General features: G+C 38.9%; 5 protein-coding genes across 8 annotated transcripts in view; 4 read left to right on the top strand and 1 right to left on the bottom strand.

Annotated features, from left to right (window-relative positions):
- Positions 1–274, top strand: part of slmapb (sarcolemma associated protein b) — a 12,883-nt gene extending 12,609 nt beyond the window's left edge. For both annotated transcript variants that reach the window (XM_048241653.1, XM_048241654.1), the window contains one exon: positions 1–274. This exon is cut by the window's left edge and continues 993 nt beyond it. The gene's annotated coding sequence lies outside the window, so the exon portion shown is untranslated.
- Positions 275–749: 475 nt separating this feature from the next.
- abhd6b (abhydrolase domain containing 6, acylglycerol lipase b) lies at positions 750–6,339 on the top strand. Its single transcript, XM_048241572.1, has 9 exons — positions 750–947; positions 2,870–3,033; positions 3,579–3,735; positions 4,466–4,579; positions 4,878–5,010; positions 5,136–5,293; positions 5,481–5,535; positions 5,764–5,864; positions 5,993–6,339. The coding sequence occupies exons 2-9, from the start codon at positions 2,915–2,917 to the stop codon at positions 6,173–6,175; spliced, it is 1,020 nt and encodes a 339-aa protein (XP_048097529.1). The 5' UTR covers positions 750–947; positions 2,870–2,914; the 3' UTR covers positions 6,176–6,339.
- Positions 6,340–6,700: 361 nt separating this feature from the next.
- kctd6b (potassium channel tetramerization domain containing 6b) lies at positions 6,701–11,212 on the top strand. Of its 3 annotated transcripts, none has more exons than XM_048242325.1 (5): positions 6,701–6,853; positions 7,413–7,500; positions 7,748–8,077; positions 8,945–9,274; positions 9,522–11,212. In XM_048242325.1, the coding sequence occupies exons 2-5, from the start codon at positions 7,474–7,476 to the stop codon at positions 10,206–10,208; spliced, it is 1,374 nt and encodes a 457-aa protein (XP_048098282.1). In that variant the 5' UTR covers positions 6,701–6,853; positions 7,413–7,473; the 3' UTR covers positions 10,209–11,212. The 3 variants fall into 3 exon arrangements, with proteins under 3 accessions (XP_048098282.1, XP_048098283.1, XP_048098284.1); XM_048242326.1 differs by having other exon boundaries at positions 6,703–6,853; positions 7,398–7,500; XM_048242327.1 differs by lacking the exon at positions 7,413–7,500 and having other exon boundaries at positions 6,703–6,853.
- A 1,167-nt stretch (positions 11,213–12,379) lies between these two features.
- LOC125294002 (small integral membrane protein 4) lies at positions 12,380–13,839 on the top strand. The gene is made up of 2 exons (XM_048242296.1): positions 12,380–12,667; positions 13,418–13,839. Exons 1-2 carry the CDS (start codon positions 12,514–12,516, stop codon positions 13,510–13,512), a joined length of 249 nt encoding a protein of 82 aa, XP_048098253.1. The 5' UTR covers positions 12,380–12,513; the 3' UTR covers positions 13,513–13,839.
- Positions 13,840–14,270: 431 nt separating this feature from the next.
- On the bottom strand, positions 14,271–17,630 carry ognb (osteoglycin, paralog b). Its single transcript, XM_048242295.1, has 6 exons — positions 17,345–17,630; positions 16,679–16,760; positions 16,094–16,258; positions 15,781–15,983; positions 15,592–15,684; positions 14,271–15,120 (listed from the first exon to the last, which is right to left on the bottom strand). Exons 1-6 carry the CDS (start codon positions 17,507–17,509, stop codon positions 14,953–14,955), a joined length of 876 nt encoding a protein of 291 aa, XP_048098252.1. The 5' UTR covers positions 17,510–17,630; the 3' UTR covers positions 14,271–14,952.
- Between the last annotated feature and the right edge of the window lie 2,666 nt (positions 17,631–20,296).

The raw sequence follows: 20,296 nt of genomic DNA on the forward strand, positions 1-20,296 counted from the left end.
TATTTTCTCTTTTATTCATTCTTGAATTACAAACATGAAAGCACATCCTTTGAAGGCAACTGATGAGATTATGGTTGCACCTGATGAAATGGAAGTAAAAGTTTGACTCCAATCAGTTACTTGACATTGTGTGTTTTAAAGAGTATGGTACGGTGCGTCTGTTTTTATTAAAAAAGGGTTTTGTCCTCCCATCAGTGCATATTAGTTTACTTACAAGTAAATGTAATGACTTTGATTTATGAATAAAATATGGCAATAAAGATTATTAATGTTACATGTTTGTCAGACCACTGATTTGTTGTCATACTGAATTATAACAGATCTCACTCACCCTAGGGTAAGGTTTTTATGTTCTTTTCCCTTTTTGAATCAATTGAATTGCTATTATCCTGCTTCAAACAAATTTTAGACAGATTGAGTATAGTATGATCTTGAAAACGCATCAATATCATTAATTTATTCATTATCATTTATTCATTAAAATGGGAATTCTGAATTACTACTGAATTTTAAAAATCATACAGAATCATTATCTATCATTGAAAATATTTATTTAGAATTGTAGCATCGACATTTCTATTTCTACATTACTGTTTTGCTTTAGCAGTGCACAAAACAGTATGTCTGGTGAGGTCTCTTTAAATGTCAACAAAATGAGGTCGTTCCACTCCACTGTGCTTTTCAATCGAATTGACGTATTAATCGAAGTGTCCAGCTCAGCGAGCTGCATGTTATGAGTGAACGGGCAACAGAAGTTACCTCTTATTTGCAGCGTTCATCTCGGAGTTTGGTGTGCAACATTTTAATATAGAAGATGGGTTGATGCCCAAGTGAGAGAACCACGGCCTGTATAATTAAATTTAAGCTAATTGATCAGATATTATTGGTGGAATTTGGATGCTGCATGGGGTTCTCCAACAGGCAAAACCTGACTGCATAGCACCGAAGTAAGTGCCTATATCCTTACAGGAAATAACTTTTAATTTAAGTAGTCTACTTTCAGCACTCCTGTAATCTTGATGGTCGAGTTCAGCCAGACATGGGCAGTATTTTAATTAAATGTATTTGAAATGGGTATTTAATTTTTTATTATTTTTTTGTAATCTGAATTTTGCAGGATTAGAAAAAATCAAATATAGTTTGTAACAAAATACATTGAGGGATTATATTTAGAGTATTTCAAATACTTAAAAAAAATATGTATTTTTTTCTCAAAATAGCCAAATTTCATCACTCCGTTAAATATACTACCTATATAACCATGACAGCTATGCTTATCATAATCACTTGATGGTCTTTTGGGCCCCCACTCGACTTTAAGGCACCTAATCCTAACCATAACCCTTGACTGATGCCTTCCAGGCAGTGCTGCCTTGAAGTCAACAGTGGGGGCCCAAAAGTCCATAGAAAGGCCAGAATCTGGTTTTGTTGGTAATTATTATTTTCATTTTTGCTGTTTATTGTTGCCTAGGGGTTACTTAATATGAATAGGGAAAATGTCCGGTGATATCCCTTGGGCAATTCCCTATATTCAGCTCTAAAGTTGACCTAAATAGCGATTTGTCCATAAAAATGTCAATTTCATTACCCTTTTGGAAGGACAGAATTAAATGTAAACCCATTTTTATTTTTTCTTGCAGTAGTATGTCACATTGTGACCAATTTAGTGTATTTGGTGTTAAATCCAACTTTTCTCTTTTACGATCCCCTCTGGACATGTTTGAAGTTGGAAAAAATGAAAAGAAAAGTCAACAGAGGGAGCCAAAAGGATCAACTTGAGGTGTAAACCCAATTTTCGTTTGTGTCAATTTTATGTCACCCTGTAGACAACTTAAAAGCCTCAGATCTGTCCTCTCTGTTTTATCATCCCCTTAGAATGAAAAGTTGAAAAAAAAAAAAAAGTAACTTCAGGAGCTTGAATTGTCAGGTGTCAAGTGCTACAAGACTAAAATTTGAAAACGATACAGATAAGATACTGAGGGAGAATATTAGGACGGACCCCATATGACCATGACCTTTGACCCCATGACCTTGAGTACCTAATAGCTGATGTTCATTCTCACTACAGGACAGTATTAAAACCACTTAATGAATTTGACATGAGGATGTATGTAAGAATGGAGTGTTTTCCACCAAGTTAATTAATTCTGTATATCGGGACACCAGGATGTTATTCTGTTTGTCCCCATGTTGCCAGTCATGTATGTAGGCAATAGGCATGCATTTATAGCACAAAAAAGGAAATTCAGTTCAGATTGAAAAAAGAGGCTGTTCAATTTGTTGTACTACTTTCATTGGTTACGGAAAATATGGTGGGTAATTTGCCTTGTTACAGTTGATTCCACTGTTGCAAAGCCTGCTTGTTGTCAGTTCAATCACTGTTTACATTTCTATGGGACGGTGATTTTTTTTTTTACCAGATCTTCTTCATAGCAGCCCCAAAGCCTCCTGCCAGCCAATCAGAAAATAGTATTTATTGTCTCTTGAATACGTTTTCAATAATATGCCTTAGTTTGTTTTAAACGTTGGTATACCATGATTATTGTATGGGTATTTCTGTATTTTCAAATTACTAATTAGTTGTATTATAATGAAATACATTTTTCACATCAGTATTTTATTTTGTTACATTTCATGAGCCAGTATTTGTAGTTTGTAACAAAATAGTTTTTGATGTATTTGTGCCTACCGCTGACTCCAGCAATGTTCATTTATGAATTTTGTGATACGCATAGTTTTCCGTTTTAACAACAGCCTTATTTCGTCCTTATTCACTTACAAAGCTTCACCCTGCTGTTCTACTGAAAACACCCTTTCACAGGAAAATAATCTCATGAAATAACTGCTTTGTTTTTTGCTCACACTTGAGCTCTCTTTGAATTAGTTAACCCTCCAAAAGGATCTGCTGGCCAAGATGGACCTGGATGTGATGAATATGTTTGCCGTTGCGCTGGGGACCATGGCGATTCCTCTCCTGCTTTTCATGGCTTCTTTTCTCCTCTGGCCATCTTCTCTCATCAAAGTGTACTACTGGTGAGCCAATTTCTTTATGTTGTAGCAACACATGAATCTGGCATCATAGAGTAAGAAAACATATTGTTTATTTACCTGGTTATTTTATATTTCTGGGGTATTCAATGTATGTGGTTTAGTAACAAACCTGAGTAAGTTCCAATATAAAAGGACATTCCAATATAAAAGTCCTATCGCTTTATTCTCCAATCAAAACAAAACCGTACGGTTCTTCTATTAGGACGTTCACCTAGCCTGGGTGAGCCCAGACATACCTGTTAATCTGAATTTGCTCTGCAGGTTTGTCTGGGTTCACCCAGGCTAATGTTTAGGCTACCACTTCCCATGAGTTAAGTTATTGCTAAAATATGTTCTTGGAATACCCCTCATATGGACCCTTTCAAGAGAGTTCCATTATCAGCATCATAGTTGGCCCCACAAGACTTCCGTTTTAACATTCCATATGTTATCTTAATGCAGAGGAAGTAGATTGGGGCCCAAATAGAACGTTCAAGCATTGTTTTTGTTTTTATTGATGAAAGGGTCTATACACCCATTCTTCTCAGGTACTGGAGGCGGACTCTGGGTCTGCAGGTGCGCTATGCTGACTGTGGTGGGTACCGGTTCTGCTTCTCCTACAGAGGGAGACCAGGACACAGGCCCTCCATTCTCATGCTGCATGGCTTCTCTGCCCACAAGGACACATGGCTGTCTTTGGTTAAGGTGAAGGATTCAAACTGGTGACACCTCAAAGTGTTTTTTTTCCCCTAATAGATGTAGTCAAACATTTAGTCATAGTCATACATTTAAAGATTTTGTTTACCGGTAAAAGTTTCAGAATATCTGGGACCAGTGTGTGTATTTTTTTTTTTGTTCTCTTTTGATCTGAAAAAGTCTCATATATATAGGCTGACACCAGACATAATTTCACTGCATTTCTTACTTCCAGTAACTATATGCATGTGACAATAAACTTCCTTGTATCCTTGTATCCTTGTATATCCATTTAGCTTCCCATTGGTCCACAACGCCGTTGATGTATATGTTATGGAGTTTGTTGAATGTTTTGATCAGCACACGTGTAGCAGAGGTCACAAGCATCTGGACAGTATGCATGTTGACAGGACAGGATTTAATAAAAGTAAATAAGTATATAACTCTTTTGATCCCGTGAGGGAAATTTGGTCTCTGCATTTATCCCAATCCGTGAATTAGTGAAACACACTCAGCACACAGTGAGGTGAAGCACACACTAATCCCAGTGCAGTGAGCTGCCTGCAACAACAGCGGCGCTCAGGGAGCAGTGAGGGGTTGGGTGCCTTGCTCAAGAGCACTTCAGCCGTGCCTACTGGTCGGGGTTCGAACCGGCAACCCTCCGGTTACAAGTCTGAAGCGCTAACCAGTAGGCCACGGCTGCCCCTAATGTATCACTATGTCTGTTCTGTGTGTGCAGTATCTGCCTAAACATCTACACATACTTTGTGTGGACATGCCAGGCCATGAGGGTACCACTCGCACTAATAAAGAGGATTACTCCATCCAAGGTCAAGTTAGGAGAATACGGCAGGTAGGCCTCGTCTGATATGTATACCAAAGAGTAGAAAATGATTGCAATAATGCACACTCAAAATTGGAATTAGAAATAGGTACATTTTCCATTACCTGTAGGTTTCCACATACAAGGAATTTGCCTTGGTTGTGTGGCACAAAGCAACATAAGCACTCGAACAGCACAGACCACTGTGATAAAATAGTATACTTTATGAAATATATTAGAGTTTCACAGCATAGGCATCTTTTTGTATCAGTAATTTTGTATTTTACTTCAATTATAGAGTATTACAACTCTGATTCTTTTGTTGCAGTTTGTGGAATGCATTCGACTAAACAGGAAGCCATTCCATTTAGTAGGCACTTCAATGGGTGGGAATGTGGCAGGGGTGTATGCAGCCACATACCCTGCTGACGTCTGCAGCATCACCCTCATCTGTCCAGCTGGTCAGTTACTGTGTCACTGTCAAGTGCTTGACAATATTTTTTTATCACTTACTTATCTAACGTAGTGGGCTGGGTCAAGTCACAAGTCAACAATTGTGAACTGTCGGCTGTGTTTTCCTTGACAGGCATTAAGTACCCATGTGAGACCAAATTTGACAACCACTTGCAGGACCTTGAGGAAAGCCACTACACGCTTAACATCCCCCTTATCCCCACCACCCCCGAGGAGATGGAGGACATGCTCAAGCTCTGCTCTCACGTCAGATTCAAAGTCCCCCAGCAGGTGGAGCCTCTTTGTCAACTACTGAACTAGTAGCTCAAGTCAAGCTGAAGTCAAGATTAAAACTAAATACAGTCCTCTAAATGACAAAATCAAGCATGCTAGAGTGTGCTAATGGACTCTGTCATAATGTGGAGTTACTTTGTGTTTCATAATAAGTTTCTTCATATTTGTTTTGTTTTTGCATCAGATCCTTCAAGGATTAGTGGATGTGAGAACTCCCCACAATGATTTTTATCAAGAGGGTTAGTATTGTTTGTCCATTTTATTCAGCAATTTCACTTATGATCACTGTTTGATGGTGGATCTGTATTTTTCCCTACATCACAACAGAGTTATTCCATTCTATAACAGAATATTCCATCCTATAATATTGTCTCCCAGCATTACCAGTAGCAGTGAATTGCATACTCATGTCCAGGTATAATTGAAACTGATGTCAAAAGGCTTAAATGTTGTAAATCTTATTGCAGTGTTTATGGAACTTGTGGCAGAAAGCTCACGATTAGCCTTACATGAACATATGCACCTAATCACATCACCTTTACAAGTCATATGGGGTAAACAAGACCAGGTAGGCCTAAATGTCTGAAGTATTTTAAATGCATTTAAATGGAATTATGCATTACTATTTTTCCATAAATTCCTTGCATTAGACTATGTGTAATTAATTTGATTAAATTATAATGTTCACTGTTTTAGATTGTAGATGTTTCGGGGGCCACAGTGATTGCTGAGACTTTGCCCGGGTGTCAAGTGGACTTGCTAGACAATTGTGGCCATTCTGTGGTGATGGAGCGACCACGCAGAACAGCCAAGCTCATGCTGGACTTCATTATCACTCAGCAGAACATAAGAAGTGAAAGCAATAAGAAGAAATGCTGACCAACTCAGTGAATATGTGTTTTATGTGTTATCTGTGGTTTATTTACTTCCAAAGTAGACCTAACAATCCTTTTGTTAAAAAGAAATCTAATGATTTACAGCACCTGCTGTACAGGTGTTGACCTTGTAAAGGTAGATAGGCCTATTAAAGATAATTCATTGCAGTTTTACTTTGCTTTGTGACATGAATTATTGCTGCTCACTCCAAATCAAAGGGAGGCTGCAGTGATTTCCAGCTGGGCTCTGCCATTAAAAATAGATGTTCTTGAATTTCCCCTTGGGGATCAATAAAGTATCTATCTATCTATCTAAAAAAAGGCACACTGCAGGCTAGGCTACTAATGCACAGACCTAGTAATAGCCTACATTTAAAAAGAAAAGCATGTTTTCTGCTGAACGTTCAATGAAGATACAAACTAGAATGCAATGTTAACTAAATGTTTGTCCTATTATATTATGGCGGTTATATTAGCATGGTCATTTAATTTAGGGAGTCGCAGTGACACCATGTGACTATAGGTAAACACGGAACTGTAATACCCAGCCTGAACACTGCATCATCTGAAGCTAGCGGGTCGGGCAATCAAGAAATTGCCCTGCGTAAAAGGCTATTGTTAAAACCTACTTGCCGATGAAAAAAAATATTTTATGCCTTTGAGGAGCAAACCGTGCATATAGGTAAGATGAAAGTTGTTTGTGATATAAGCTACGTGTAATACGAACAGTGTACATGATAGGAACAAATAGGGAAAGTGTTTTGAGAATGCTAAACGAGGTTATGGTTATGGCTAGCTAGCTAGCTAGATGGATTTTGCTATTTCTCTTAGCTTTGCTGTCTACGTTGCTTATGTTACACCATTAGCCCAGAGCTTTAAGTTTTGGCTTAATAGGAAACCAGTTAACGATAGCAAAAATAGTTACGGTAACGTTATATCTGAATACAAAAATGTTAAATGTTTGGTTAGCGTATAACGTTAACGTTACCATCACCGACACCGATAGAAGCCAGGTTCAATGCGAGGTTCTTTGGCCTTAACGTTATAGGTTAACGTTAGATACATCTCATAACTTGGGTACTGCTGCTCACATAATGCGCACCATTACAAATTAACCTTTAGAAGTGATTCACAACATTAAGAAATTGATGATTCATGGACGGTTAATATTGCTTCGTAGGCTAACGTCACTAGGATTTAACTCTAGGCCATTTGACTGTCTAAAGGCATACTGCTTACAGGTAAACATAACTGAGAAGACGTCACGCTCGCTAGGCATCCTGAGAACATCACATTATTTCAATGGAGAATGGAGACTGGGATTATATGGTAGGTAAAGTATAGGGCCATGTGCAGACAAACACTATAAATAGTATCAATACATTCCCCAGAAAGATCCTATCATCTATTTTCCTAATAGTCCTTTGTGTGTTTTACTTGTTTTTATCTGCATAACTGCATAATGGTAATTTCTAAATAGGTGATGGCACAGAAATTATGGTATACATTTACAATTCTTGAGGAAAATCTCACAGTGGTATGTTTTTTTTTTTCTCCTTATTTGTCTGTTCTTTAGATGACCAAACCAGTCACCTTAAATGTTGGTGGGCACCTCTACACCACCACCATGTCCACCCTTCAGCGCTACCCAGACTCCATGTTGGGTGCCATGTTTTGTGGAGACCTACCCACAACACGAGACTCCCAAGGAAACTACTTCATTGATCGTGATGGGACCCTCTTTCATTACATCCTGAACTTCTTGCGCACGTCAGAACTCACCCTCCCCATCGACTTCATGAAGACAGACCTCCTCCGCAAAGAAGCAGACTTCTACCAGATAGAGCCTTTGATTCAATCTCTGAACAATCCCAAGCCCCTTAACCCGGTGGACACCTTCGAACAGGTGGGCTGTGTCTTCAGAATTAGGCTATGTCCTAGTTGTGGATGTTTTTGAACTGTAAAAAGTAAGGGTATAACTGTACACAGAAATCACGGTTTCGTACGTAAGTCACAGTTAGGTTCATTTTTAGTACAGTAAGCCTGTAAGTACTGCTAGCCGAACATTCATTAACAATATTGCTGATGCTCAACATATAATCAGGAATAGTATTTTGAAAAGATGTCAAATGTTTTTTGGTGTTAATGAACTGGTTCACTACTTAATATGTTTGTGTGGAATTCGAATTTGAAACATGGTCCACATACAAAAAAAAGCCTACTGTTTAAGACTGCATTTGCTACATTCGGTAGATATCTGTATTGTACCTAAACGGTTCAGTACAAATACGTGTACCTTTACACTTCAAGTAAAAAGCATATGAAGGTATCCAAAGAAGGTTATAGATAGTACAGAGAGAATGAAGATGTGAAAGCCTAGTCATGTATTGTCATATTGCCCTCCAGAATTATTGGCAGCCCTGGTAAAGTTGACTAAAAACAGATATAGAAATTCATCTTTTGGTGATTTATTGTAATCTCACAAAGAAAACAATGAGGAAAATACAACCTTGATACAACAACAAAAATAATTCAACCTTTCCTTATTGTTTTCATTGTGAGATTACAATAAATCACCAAAAGATGATTTTTTATTTTATTATACCTATTTTTAGTCAAATTTTACCAGGGGTGCCAATATTTCTGGAGGGCACTGTATGGCAATACATGACTAGGCTTTCACATCTTCATTCTCTCTGTACTAGCTATAACCTTCTTTGGCGGGGCACTGTATGTGTCTGTACTGATATCATTTTTATTCTCTGTTGTCCAGATAACCAAGCCAGCCACCTTAAATGTTGGTGGTCACCTCTACACCACCACCATGTCCACCCTTCAGCGATATCCAGACTCCATGTTGGGCGGCATGTTTCGTGGAGACCTGCCCACAACAAGAGACGCGCAAGGCAACTACTTCATTGATCGTGATGGGACACTTTTTCGCTATATCCTGAACTTCTTGCGCACGTCTGAGCTCATCCTCCCTGTCAACTTCAGAGAGATGGACCTCCTACGCAAAGAGGCTGATTTCTACCAGATTGAGCCTCTGATTCAGGCTCTAAACGATCCCAGGCCACTCTACTCTTTGGACACCTATGAACAGGTGGATTGTGCCTTTAGATTTACATTTTTATTGGGGTTCTTCTTAGAGCACTTTTAAGCAAAAAAAAAAAAAAAAAAAGAAGTGATTATTTCTGAAGAATGTTCTAGATGGCACAAACAATTGTAGCTGTGACAGTCTTGCCAGCTATAGTTTACATGTTTCTTCCCTCTGTCTTCTGCTGTTAAAATTCTTGAAGAGGAGTTTATGATGGCATGTCTTTCTTATTCTGTTTTTGTCTGTTCTCTAGATGATCAAACCAGTCACCTTAAATGTTGGTGGGCACCTCTACACCACCACCTTGTCCACCCTTCAGCGCTTCCCAGACTCCATGTTGGGTGCCATGTTCCGTGGAGACCTGCCCACAACACGAGACGTGCAAGGCAATTACTTCATCGATCGTGACGGGACACTTTTTCGGTTCATACTGAATTTCCTGCGCACGTCAGAGCTCACCCGCCCTGTCGACTTCACAGAGATGGATCTCCTGCGTAAAGAGGCAGACTTCTACCAGATTGAGCCTTTGATTCAGGCTCTAAACGATCCCAGGCCTCCCTACCCGTTGGACACCTTTGAACAGGTGGTGGAGCTGTCCAGCACGCGCAAGCTATCAAAGTACTCAAACCCCGTGGCAGTGATCATCACACAGCTCACCATCACCACCAAGGTCCATTCCCTGTTGGAGGGCATCTCCAACAACTTCACCAAGTGGAACAAGCACATGATGGACACTCGAGACTGCCAGGTGTCCTTCACCTTTGGACCATGTGACTACCACCAAGAGGTGTCCCTCAGGGTTCACCTCATGGACTACATCACGAAGCAAGGCTTCATCATCAGAAACACACGCGTGCATCACATGAGTGAACGGGCCAATGAAAACACGGTGGAGCATAACTGGACTTTCTGCAGACCGGCATACAAAGTAGAGGACTAATTTCGCCTTGACAGTGGGGAAACAAGGAAGTCCGTATAAGCTATCATGGAAGCTATTTGTGTTTAATTGTATATGTTATTGATGGACCAGAGTTGCTTCAGGGGTGGTTGGGTAGAAGATGATTCCAAATAAAACACTATCTGTTGTTTGGATGTTTGGACATGCACCATGTGATAAGGCATTGGAAGCTGTTAACTGATATCACATGTATCCAGAATTACAGCGTTTCCAAACCATTGGACCCTCTACTCTTCCTGGCATTCCCTGCTCTTTTGTGTAATAAGTGGCGATCAGTTAAAGGGGAAATCCGGCGAGTTTTCACAAAGATCTCCGTTTCTCAAGGTCATCGAGTACTGTCAATACGAAACAAAAAGAAAAACAATTGTTTTTACCTAGCTCCAGCCAGGCAGCTACAGCCTACACTCTGGCGGTATGAACATGGGTGCTCACGGACATGCCCACATAGTGTAGTGCTGTAGTTGTCTGGCTGCATCAGCTGCTGGTTGTAGCAACTTGAGCTAGGTAAAAAACGATTGTTTTCATTTTGTTTTGTACCAACAGTACTAGGTGACCTCGAGAAACGGAGATCTATGTGAAAACTCGCCGGATTTCTCCTTTAAATATGATGAGTTGAAAAAAGAACCAAGAGAGGGGTCCAGAGAGAACCTTTTCTTGTTATGTTGTACAGAAGCTGAATATCTCTTATAGACCCTCACCCTATCGTTTTACCAGAGCTACTGTACCTGGTTATTCCGAGCTAGGTAAGGCCTTCAAAGCACATGAAATGCAGTGTTGGATCATGTTTTTATTTTATTTTAAATATATTTTTTTTTTTGTGACACCTATGCTTAAACAGCAACATGGAATGGTTTTGTTTTTGTCAGACTGTGTAAAAAGAATTGTTAGAAAGTATATCATGCAATGTAAAAGGAGTATTGCATATTGGCTACATGTACCCATAGCACTTCTATTGAAATAAATTAAAAGAGATTTGTCACAACTCATCAGATTGTTAATAGCAGTTTTATAGCATGTTTTAATCTTCAGACATGTTGATACTACATAATGTGGCACATACACAGAATTAAAGGTAGGGTTCAGATTCTAATCCCGAACAGTACGTTTCTTATCATGGTCCTCAAGTTTTTTTTACCGTAAAAGAGAAAAATAGAGACTTGGACCGGGCCAAAAAAAAATATTTCAGCAAATCAACATTTTGGACGCTTTGTGTCCAGAGTGCAGAAGGCAGGGGTGTAATTTCCCTTTGAGTTCAAACATCAACATCCTTTGTCCCGAAATGCAGACATTGCCTTTAAATGATAAATGGTGATGAGCTGAAGAGGACCACTGACTGATTTCAACATGAGAGAGTTCTAGTCACATGGAAACACTAGATGTAGATGGGGAGTGCCTGAATGGAGTAACTTAGCTATAAGCTCCATCAAATACAGTCACTGCAGATCAGTACAATAAGCACAATCGGCAAGGTTTAGCACTTGTGTTTGCAGTGAAACCTTTGTGAGGTAAACCGATCTACACTTCATCAATGTATGAAAAAGCTTTGCTCTCATTCTGAGTCATTCGAAGAGTCCTCTAAGTTTACACCTAGAGGCTGGAGCAACTGCATTTGCTTTATTATGACTAGGGAGAAAGTTCTGATAATCCTTTCCAACTGTCTATCTGCCAAAATTAGATTTTAATGTTCAGAATGTCTTAATGTTCAGAATTTGGGAACACTAGATATTGTTATATTTAAACAATGCTATTAGTTCTTGTCCTTGACAACAAAATAAAGCTAAAGGCTGGAACCTTACTTGAATTATACCTCAGTAATTTTCCATTATTCTGTAAGTGGTAATTTTCTGTTCTTATCAGAAATATTTAGGAATTACACAATCACCTACCTCTCAGATTTGGTATGCTCTATTGTTGTCCCATATGGATGTGCTTGATAAAGAAGTCAGACGGTGGTCACAGCTAGCTACATCCACCTCTTTTCATCAAATACAAAAGTTTTGACATAGTTAGGGAAATGTGCATGCATGGCATGTATTTCTGTAGAGATCTGGACCCTAATGGGCTGAACAAACTTGATTACAGAAACTGGACGAAACCATCAAGAATATGCCCCCCCCTGTATTGGTAAACTCTGCAGTCTTGGCCAATAAGGACACAGGTCGCCATTTTCTGTTATGTCAGGCAGGAAGCACAGTCGTAGAGGGCATGGCATGAGTGAACAGCAGCATGACAACAGGTTATGACAGTAATATTTTGACAATTTTCCTTCTAAATTAAATACGTAGACATGTTTCGTAGGAGTCGAAACTTGAAATATGTTCTCAGTCTTGTGCCGGGCAAACGACGATTAGGAACATATAGATTCCTACCCATCTTTTTCTGCATTGGAGGAGTAATGGAGTGGATCATGATAAACGTGAGAATTGGAAAAGAAACGTTTTGTAAGTATTAAAGTGCTGTATTTAACAGAGTGCCTACCACAGCCTTAACTTTAATGTTACTGAAATATAACGTTAATTAACGTTAACTAAGGAGCTAATGCTCATTTAACAGACTGATGCTAACTTCAAAGTTGATCTGAAGATGCTTAGCACTAACATGTAGGGCAGCTTCTGTGTCCCTTTGATATTAGTTAGCCCTATAGCGATATCTGTTTAATCTGTTGAAGAAGAAACATTTGGAACCGCGTATAAAACCTCTTTGTAGCAAACTAAAAGTAGTAGCCTACCCACAGCAGCAGTTGAGTTGTAGGCCTAACAGTTACTAGAGGTAAGCCTAGACACCTGCTTACCTTGTGAAACAAAGTTGTCTTTAGGTTTTGATCAGAATCTCATAACGAAGAACATCTCTTGTGCATTTTTTCTGTAAACAATATGCTGGCCCAAGGCCAATCATGCAAGGAAGACAGACCATCTAGCATGATAATATTGAGCTGACCCACAAGAGTGTTCTAAATCTATTGGTGGTCTCATTCTTTCAGAAATATTTAAGTAAAGAAAGAGGGATACTACTTTTATTTCAAGGGTCCATGTGTCTTCTGTTTTGTTAATTCTTGTTCATAGTATTTGAACTAATTAACTAAACTCTTTACTGTAGATATACATACAGCTAAATCAGTGTATTTTTTCTATAATACAGTGCCTGTGACAAGAAAATGACTACATCTTAACAGATTGTTCTTTTTTCATCAGATGATGTCTACAGAAGAAAGCAATCAGAAAGGGCTTATCAAGGGAAGATTGACGAGGGAGTTACAGCAGACCCTGCATCGGTTGAAAAGCACTGAGGCCATTGTTGCATCCATGACATGCTTTGCACAGACTCTGGATTGACTAGAGGACTTGCCTTTGATATCGGGTCTCTGTACCATGACACATTCATTTGTTCGTTGCTGTGGATTATATTTATTTTGAATGAACTTAAGTCATGGTCTCGTGTCCTGTTTTGTACAAAGTTAGCAGCCAAATGGATTGATTTGTGTTAACTGTTCACCTTATTGTCTGCCAGTGGCTGTCTTCAGTGCAGTTTTAATATTTGAGCCTGAATGAAGGATGATGGGGAACTTAACACTGGGAATCAGCCATTTTAAAGAAATTAAATGGTTGTGTCTGTCTTTGTGTGCATTTTACTGACCGGTGTCTTGCAGGTATGGAAGGAGGTGATGCGAGGTAAAAGCACTTGATAGTCCCTGATCTTCTGGTCTCTCTCGGGTCAGTGTGTTAACCTTCACCTTTTAGATCTGCCTCTAAAATTGACATTTCTATAGCCCTGAAATATGAATGAAATATGAATGAATATATATATATATATATATATATATATTTCAAAATTGATTTAAGAAATAGGCCTGTGTTTATGTTGGCTGAAAGAAAGTCTTGTTGAAGCAGTATTATGTCAGGACACAACAAAGAGGTAATTTGGCTTAAGAGTTCGTAGGTATGATTTCTAGTTTACTTGAGTTCATACATCTACTCTAAACTTACACCAGCGAAGCTGCATCTGATTCTGCAATTCTGCATTGTAAAACCAAGACAGGAGTAGACATTTCTTAAGGCACTTCAAGTTTTATTTAACATGACCCAAGTTATAGAGCCCCTCTTAGCATACACGTGTCACCTCAACAATAAAAACCCAACCTAAATTAAACCTAAATGATATGTCCTCTCAGGGAAGCCACAGTATTGGTAAAATTATGGTTACAATAATAATAAAAAAAAATGTAAAAGCAAAAGATACAGTTCTGTGGATTGTCTTAGTGCGTAACAGTAAAAAAAAAAGATCCACATCAAATGCTTCTGGACAGATGTTGAGGCCTCTGTTGTCAAGTAAATAACAGACGCAGTTCCATACTGGCGGATCAGTTGTCCATATCAGTAACCATCCCAGGCCACACCACAAAGACACTGGAAATAAACTTATACAGGAGTGTCTTGCCAAAGATTAGTAGTTGCTATTTCAAGTTATAAAATCACCTGCTTATACACATGCTATTTGAACATATAGCACATAATGCAACGACTAATACTTGTAAATCAACATGCTTACTTTCATTGCCATATTTTAATAACTGAAAAAGAGAAGTCTTCCAATTTCAATCATGTTATCACACTGTGACCATTTTCAGCTTTTATTCCCTCAAATTAATACTTACGTTGACACTGATCCTACCTAGAGATCAGAGTAGAGGAGAGTTACTGTCTCTCCTCCCCACTATGTCACCTGACCACTAGTATAGTCCGAATGGTAGAGATCGTAGGCAAATGAAGCTCTGTGGGTGCTTGGCCAAGTCAACAGGGTTGTTTTCCAGTCGAATCTCTTCCAAGTTGTACCTGATGTAGTGTGTGTTGTTGCCCTTACAGAATGTCTCGTCAGTCACAGACGCTATGTTGTTGTTCTGCAGCCCAAGAGAAAATGGCTCAAAGTCAGACGAATTACTATAATCACTTCATTAAAGGTGCAGTCAGCAATCGTAAGCGATTTCAAGCCCATCACATTTTTTTTTTTCATATTCAGCAATCATCTTGTCACAACTAGCTGCAAATTCCGTGAGTACACTGTAAAAAACCTAGTCTCTGCAGGTAGCCCAGGCTCCGAAAACTGGAAACAAACAAAGTGGGCACAGCCTGTCTCCTAAACAAAAACGAAAGCCTGCGTGGACTTTCTCTGGGAATATTCAAGGGAGGGGTGAGCTACCTCTGATGTGTTTCGTTTGGTCCTTGGTTAAAATATAATGTACATTGTTTTGGACAAAAGAGTCTGTTAATAAATAAACTTCCTGTGCAATCGCTACCCTTTAAGGCAGACTTAGTCTAAACTGTGAGTAGGGGCCATAGAAGGATACAGAGTAAGTTGATGATGATCTCACCTGTAGATGCACAATGTGCAGAGACTCTGGCAGTGGTGGGACTGCTTCAAGTTCATTATTGGCCAAATAGAGGTATGCCAGTTTGGTCAGTTTCTGCATGTTAGAAAGTGTATGGTTATTTGGATTTTTTGTTACTCATCAGATTTATGGATTTATATCCTCACCTCCTAGAGGAACAGGTGAACTTACCTTAAAAGCTGTTGCCTTTACACCTTTTGTCTTCAGTAAATTGAAATTGGCATTGAATACAGAGAGTTTTGCTGGTAACATGGGCAACTTGGTTAGTCTGTTTTGAGACAGTGTGAGCTCTTCTAGGTTATCAAGCTTTGAGAACGCGCCATCATCGATGTCGGAGATGAGATTGCCCGTCAAGTCGATTCTCCTCAGAGTAGCTGCAGTTGAGAGAACAAAAAACCATGTTTTGATATAGGAAAAGACTGACTTAAACTGATCATTGTTGTTATCTTTGGCATGTTTGAGGTTGTATAGGATTATTGGTCACCAATATCAGCAAAGTCTTTATTTGTTATCTTGGTGATCTTGTTGTAGCGTGCATACAGATATGCAGTTTCCTTCGGCAGCGCAGGCACGCTGGTCAAGTCAGGACTGACCTCTTCACAGTACACTGATCCAGTCAGGCATACACAGAGCAGGCAAGTGGGAAGCTCTAAAGTCAAGTAAATTAATGATAAAGTGAAAAACATCAAAGCTAGACTCTCTTAGAAGAAGACAAACTCTTGTTAATACCCTGTCATGCTAACGAGTATTATGTTCAACTTGTTCAGTGTTATAGGAGGTTACACAGTTTCAATGATGTAGTGGATCACGAAAAATTTAATTTGTAATATATCTGGACATTCAATCCCCATGCTATTATCAGTTCATATTGAATTGGTCTCCTGGAAGCCCAGGAGTTGACAGCCAAGTCTTTTTTTAGTAGGAGCTCTTATTCATTCATGTTTTTTTTTTTATACACAGTCCATTTAATAATTTCCGAGACTGCAAATTTGATGGAATGATTTAAATGACGAATTCTGCTTATATTGTTAACACCAGTGATTAAAGTAGAAGCAGAACTGAGACATACCCTCATCTCTTTTGGGACCTGCATCGGAGCCACGGTCCAGATCACCTGGGCTGTCATAGTCTGTTGCTGTCACAACCTTTTTCTGTTTAAAATGATCAGAGGAAATGGAGTATGCTTTACTTTCAGGACATTTGATCTATTAGAAAATGCTGCCCCCTGAATATGCACTGCAGTATTGATATTTAAATATTGATTTAAATGATTAATTAATGTAATTTAAAAGTACCGTAGTTATTTAAAATATATATTTATATGTAGATCTTAAATGAGCCATTAAGTGAATTAAGTCAGCATAATTATAAGCTTTCCCCTTTGGTAATCAGTCCTTGTGATTTTGTCCCCATATGTTTCCACACTGGATGCTTTGCTGACTTTTTCCATCTTTGCTGCTGCAGACTTTTATGTGAACAATCATGTGATGCTCAATTCAGTTTAACACAACAGCCAAAACAGACAGGTCACACCAAAACCAAAAGCACAGCTTTGTAGCATATGGTCATATGTTTCTTTTATTGTCAAAATTGTAGCATATTATAGTTGTTTTTGTATTTTCCCCTACTAAGTCCAGTGGTTTTTACACGGAATTTACATTGTTTTTAAAGTTCAGTACAAATAACTGCAATAGCCCATATATCATACATGAAGAAAATAAAACATAAAAATCACCTTTGGTTTTTTAGCTTCCATGAGTCTGTTGTTGAACAGTAGTTCTTCCTTGTTTGTCCTGATAACCACATCTTTGCGCTGATGGGGCTTCAGAGCATTTTCCGTTGCAAACAGCTGGGAAGTGCACAGAAATATAACGGAGAAAAACAAGAGCTTCAGGTCCATTATCGGCAATAATTGCTGTGACTGTGAGGAGACAGGACCGTGCCGCAGCTCTGAGCGAAATGAGAACCTCCTAACAGGTTCCCTGGACCAAAACAGTTGAGTAACCGATTACGAAAGTAGTCTTAACCCCCTGTGTGCTGTCTTCTCTGAAACGTGCCGACAAGATTGCACAAATAATGAAGCTGTGGGGGTTTTGTCTGGCAGCATATAGGCCAAATGCAAGACTCATATTACTGCTGTGGAATTTTACAAGAAAGGTCTATGACTCCTTGTTTTAGGACTGAGTGCCTCAGTTTTAATATGCTCAAATCATGAAAATGTGGTGTGACACTGCCACGTTTTTGTTTTTGTACAAGTATTATGAGGTATATAGAGGTTCATGTCAGGACATAAGAGTTTGGGTGCCATGTGCCCCCTTCTGAAACTACTGCTAGCATAGTGGAAATATTGATGCAAGAATGTGACATTTTGATTATGCATAGACAATACAGAAGGGAAATATCCAAGTGAAAAGACTGGAGACTGGAAGTTTGCAGTGGAAATGTAGAACGGAGTCAAACAGGAAATTATCATTTGGACAGGAATTTTGGACTGAATATGTTTGTGCTGAGTGAAGTTGGGAGGTTGAAAAGGAGAAATAAATGAGATGATTTTGTTCTGGTTTCCACTTTAGAGAGTTTTTTTTTTTTTCATTTTTATGATAGGCAGTTCTAGTGTAAATTTTGATAATGTTTGATGAAGCTCAGTTTATGTGAACACATTCCAAACCACAGATCTACTTTTTATATTTATATAAGAGAACCATATATGAAAAGTTATAACATTTATGTAAAACTCTTATATTAGGGTGAAATGCATTTTGGTGTGGAGCTTTCTGAGAATTTCCTAGCTTTGAGAGACACCCACCCCCACCCCCTTCCTACCCCACCTCCTCATCCTCAGTGAGTCACACTGGAAACGGCTGTGTGTGCTACTTGCCATACTTTCCATAGTAGTAAAAGTATAATACAATTTCAGCTAAAATGTCTGCGATAGAAAATGCAAACATGGCATCCACCAAATGTGTTTCACACTTGCTTTTACTGTGGCTTTATGGATGAACTTGGTGGCCTCTCAGGGACTGAAGAATATCACTTAATAGTTTAAACAGAAGGCACTGTCTCATCATGGATGGCTTAAGTATTAAACAAAAAAATAATAAAATCACAGGAACAAATCATGAAAACATCCCAAAGTCTCAGCCTGACATTAGTCAAGGCGGGGGACAACTCACATTCTCACTAGCTGAACTATTTCTTGATGTTATCACTACTTTATGTCTGCAAAACACACATACAATCATACCCCTCCAGAGAGAGAGTTGTAGACTGCCAAAATACAAGCATTCGCTAAACATAGACACCAATAATACTGCAGATGGGTCCTTTCTTACACATATTGGATGCTTTCAGGTGTATTCTCATACCAGCAGCTGTGTGCTGCAGCCATAATCCAGTCATAGTCCCACATAAATGTTTTAGCAGATGTTTCAAAGTATTTGAAAGCCAAACTTGACTAGGCATGTATTTAACTATATCTGAATACAACAATATTATTGTTTGAGGACAATAGCAGTCTGGCAGATAGACATTTTGCTTTTTTGGCCAAGGGGGAAAAAAATAAAGCACACATGTTAAATCTGTCTGCATCTGAAATATCACTAAAGCACATTTTGAACAAATTCCTTTAGAGCTGGCCAACTACCCGGAGGAAGTGTTTAGCATAGTTAAACCCTCAGTTTTGTCTGTATTTGGTACAACCTTTTGGACAGGCTTCAGCCGAAATGGTCTACCCATGGTTCAGAAGCGTGTTGTTTTTGCAAATAGGAGGAAGGTGTTACGACCCCTATTTGTTTTGGATATACTTATTCATTATATTACTGAACACGACACCTCTTTCTGTCTCAGCACATACATACTAGAGCCACTTCAGCTTGGTGTTTGAAGATGAAAGTATTACAATTCCATTTTTTTAAGATTTTATAGGAATAACGTGTGCTGAGTTTAATATCACCTCAAATACACTGCAGCATGTCATAGCCACCACAATCATCTCCAGAGATGGAGTGGAGGCTAAACACAAGTAAACACAGTTTACCCACCTCTGAAATTTCAGAAATAGTTTATTTACCTCTTATTAGACTCTCAAGAGTTTATTCACCTTTAACATTTAAAAATGACACTGTTTTAACCACATTCATCAACACTCTAGGCACCATTTAATACCACTGGTATTGTTATAAACATTGGACAATAACCTCCACCATCCGCTTTGGTCAGGCCAGAGCCCTTATTAGACATTCTCTGGTCAGGCCTTCCAACAATCCAACGGCTTTGTAAATTGTATAATGCTTCCCCCTAGAGGAATGTATATGAATTACTATCTATGGTTAATTTCAATTAGCCAGTCTCCAATGTCAGGGATGGCATATGATTAGGAATAGCTGTCAGATGTTTCCCTGATGAAGTCCTATCTCTGTGAGCTACCAGATATATATAAAAAAAAACATTGCATTTACATTAGGACTTATGTATGTAGTCTAGGTGCACGTATGGGTGGCTGGCTTGAAATCATACAAACACATTGTTTATGAAAAGGCATGCATAGAATTTGTTAACTTGTGTCTGTGTCAAGCCAGATATGGGATGCTCCTCTGCCCCAGTAGTCGGTCTGATCATGATCAGAACGCACTGTTTGAGCTTGGACTTCAGTTGACCAAATCTGCGGGTTGAAACCTTTACTCAGGAC

Source organism: Alosa alosa, chromosome 4 (genome assembly GCF_017589495.1).
Source record: "Alosa alosa isolate M-15738 ecotype Scorff River chromosome 4, AALO_Geno_1.1, whole genome shotgun sequence".
Lineage (NCBI taxonomy): Eukaryota > Metazoa > Chordata > Actinopteri > Clupeiformes > Clupeidae > Alosa > Alosa alosa.

What these genes read in the sequence shown, in the direction of transcription:
- abhd6b (XM_048241572.1), top strand. Translation starts at nt 2,915, where the DNA reads ATGGACCTGGATGTGATGAATATGTTTGCCGTTGCGCTGGGGACCATG. An exon ending in AAGTTAGGAGAATACGGCAG is followed by an intron (nt 4,580 to 4,877) that starts GTAGGCCTCGTC and finishes CTTTTGTTGCAG; the next exon opens with TTTGTGGAATGCATTCGACT. An exon ending in GATTCAAAGTCCCCCAGCAG is followed by an intron (nt 5,294 to 5,480) that starts GTGGAGCCTCTT and finishes TTTTTGCATCAG; the next exon opens with ATCCTTCAAGGATTAGTGGA.
- ognb (XM_048242295.1), bottom strand. Translation starts at nt 17,509, where the DNA reads ATGGACCTGAAGCTCTTGTTTTTCTCCGTTATATTTCTGTGCACTTCC. An exon ending in TGGAAGCTAAAAAACCAAAG is followed by an intron (nt 16,761 to 17,344) that starts GTGATTTTTATG and finishes CATTTTAAACAG; the next exon opens with AAAAAGGTTGTGACAGCAAC. An exon ending in TAAAGACTTTGCTGATATTG is followed by an intron (nt 15,984 to 16,093) that starts GTGACCAATAAT and finishes TCTCAACTGCAG; the next exon opens with CTACTCTGAGGAGAATCGAC.
- LOC125294002 (XM_048242296.1), top strand. Translation starts at nt 12,514, where the DNA reads ATGTTTCGTAGGAGTCGAAACTTGAAATATGTTCTCAGTCTTGTGCCG. An exon ending in AATTGGAAAAGAAACGTTTT is followed by an intron (nt 12,668 to 13,417) that starts GTAAGTATTAAA and finishes TTTTTTCATCAG; the next exon opens with ATGATGTCTACAGAAGAAAG.
- kctd6b (XM_048242325.1), top strand. Translation starts at nt 7,474, where the DNA reads ATGGAGAATGGAGACTGGGATTATATG. An exon ending in ATGGAGACTGGGATTATATG is followed by an intron (nt 7,501 to 7,747) that starts GTAGGTAAAGTA and finishes TCTGTTCTTTAG; the next exon opens with ATGACCAAACCAGTCACCTT. An exon ending in CGGTGGACACCTTCGAACAG is followed by an intron (nt 8,078 to 8,944) that starts GTGGGCTGTGTC and finishes TCTGTTGTCCAG; the next exon opens with ATAACCAAGCCAGCCACCTT.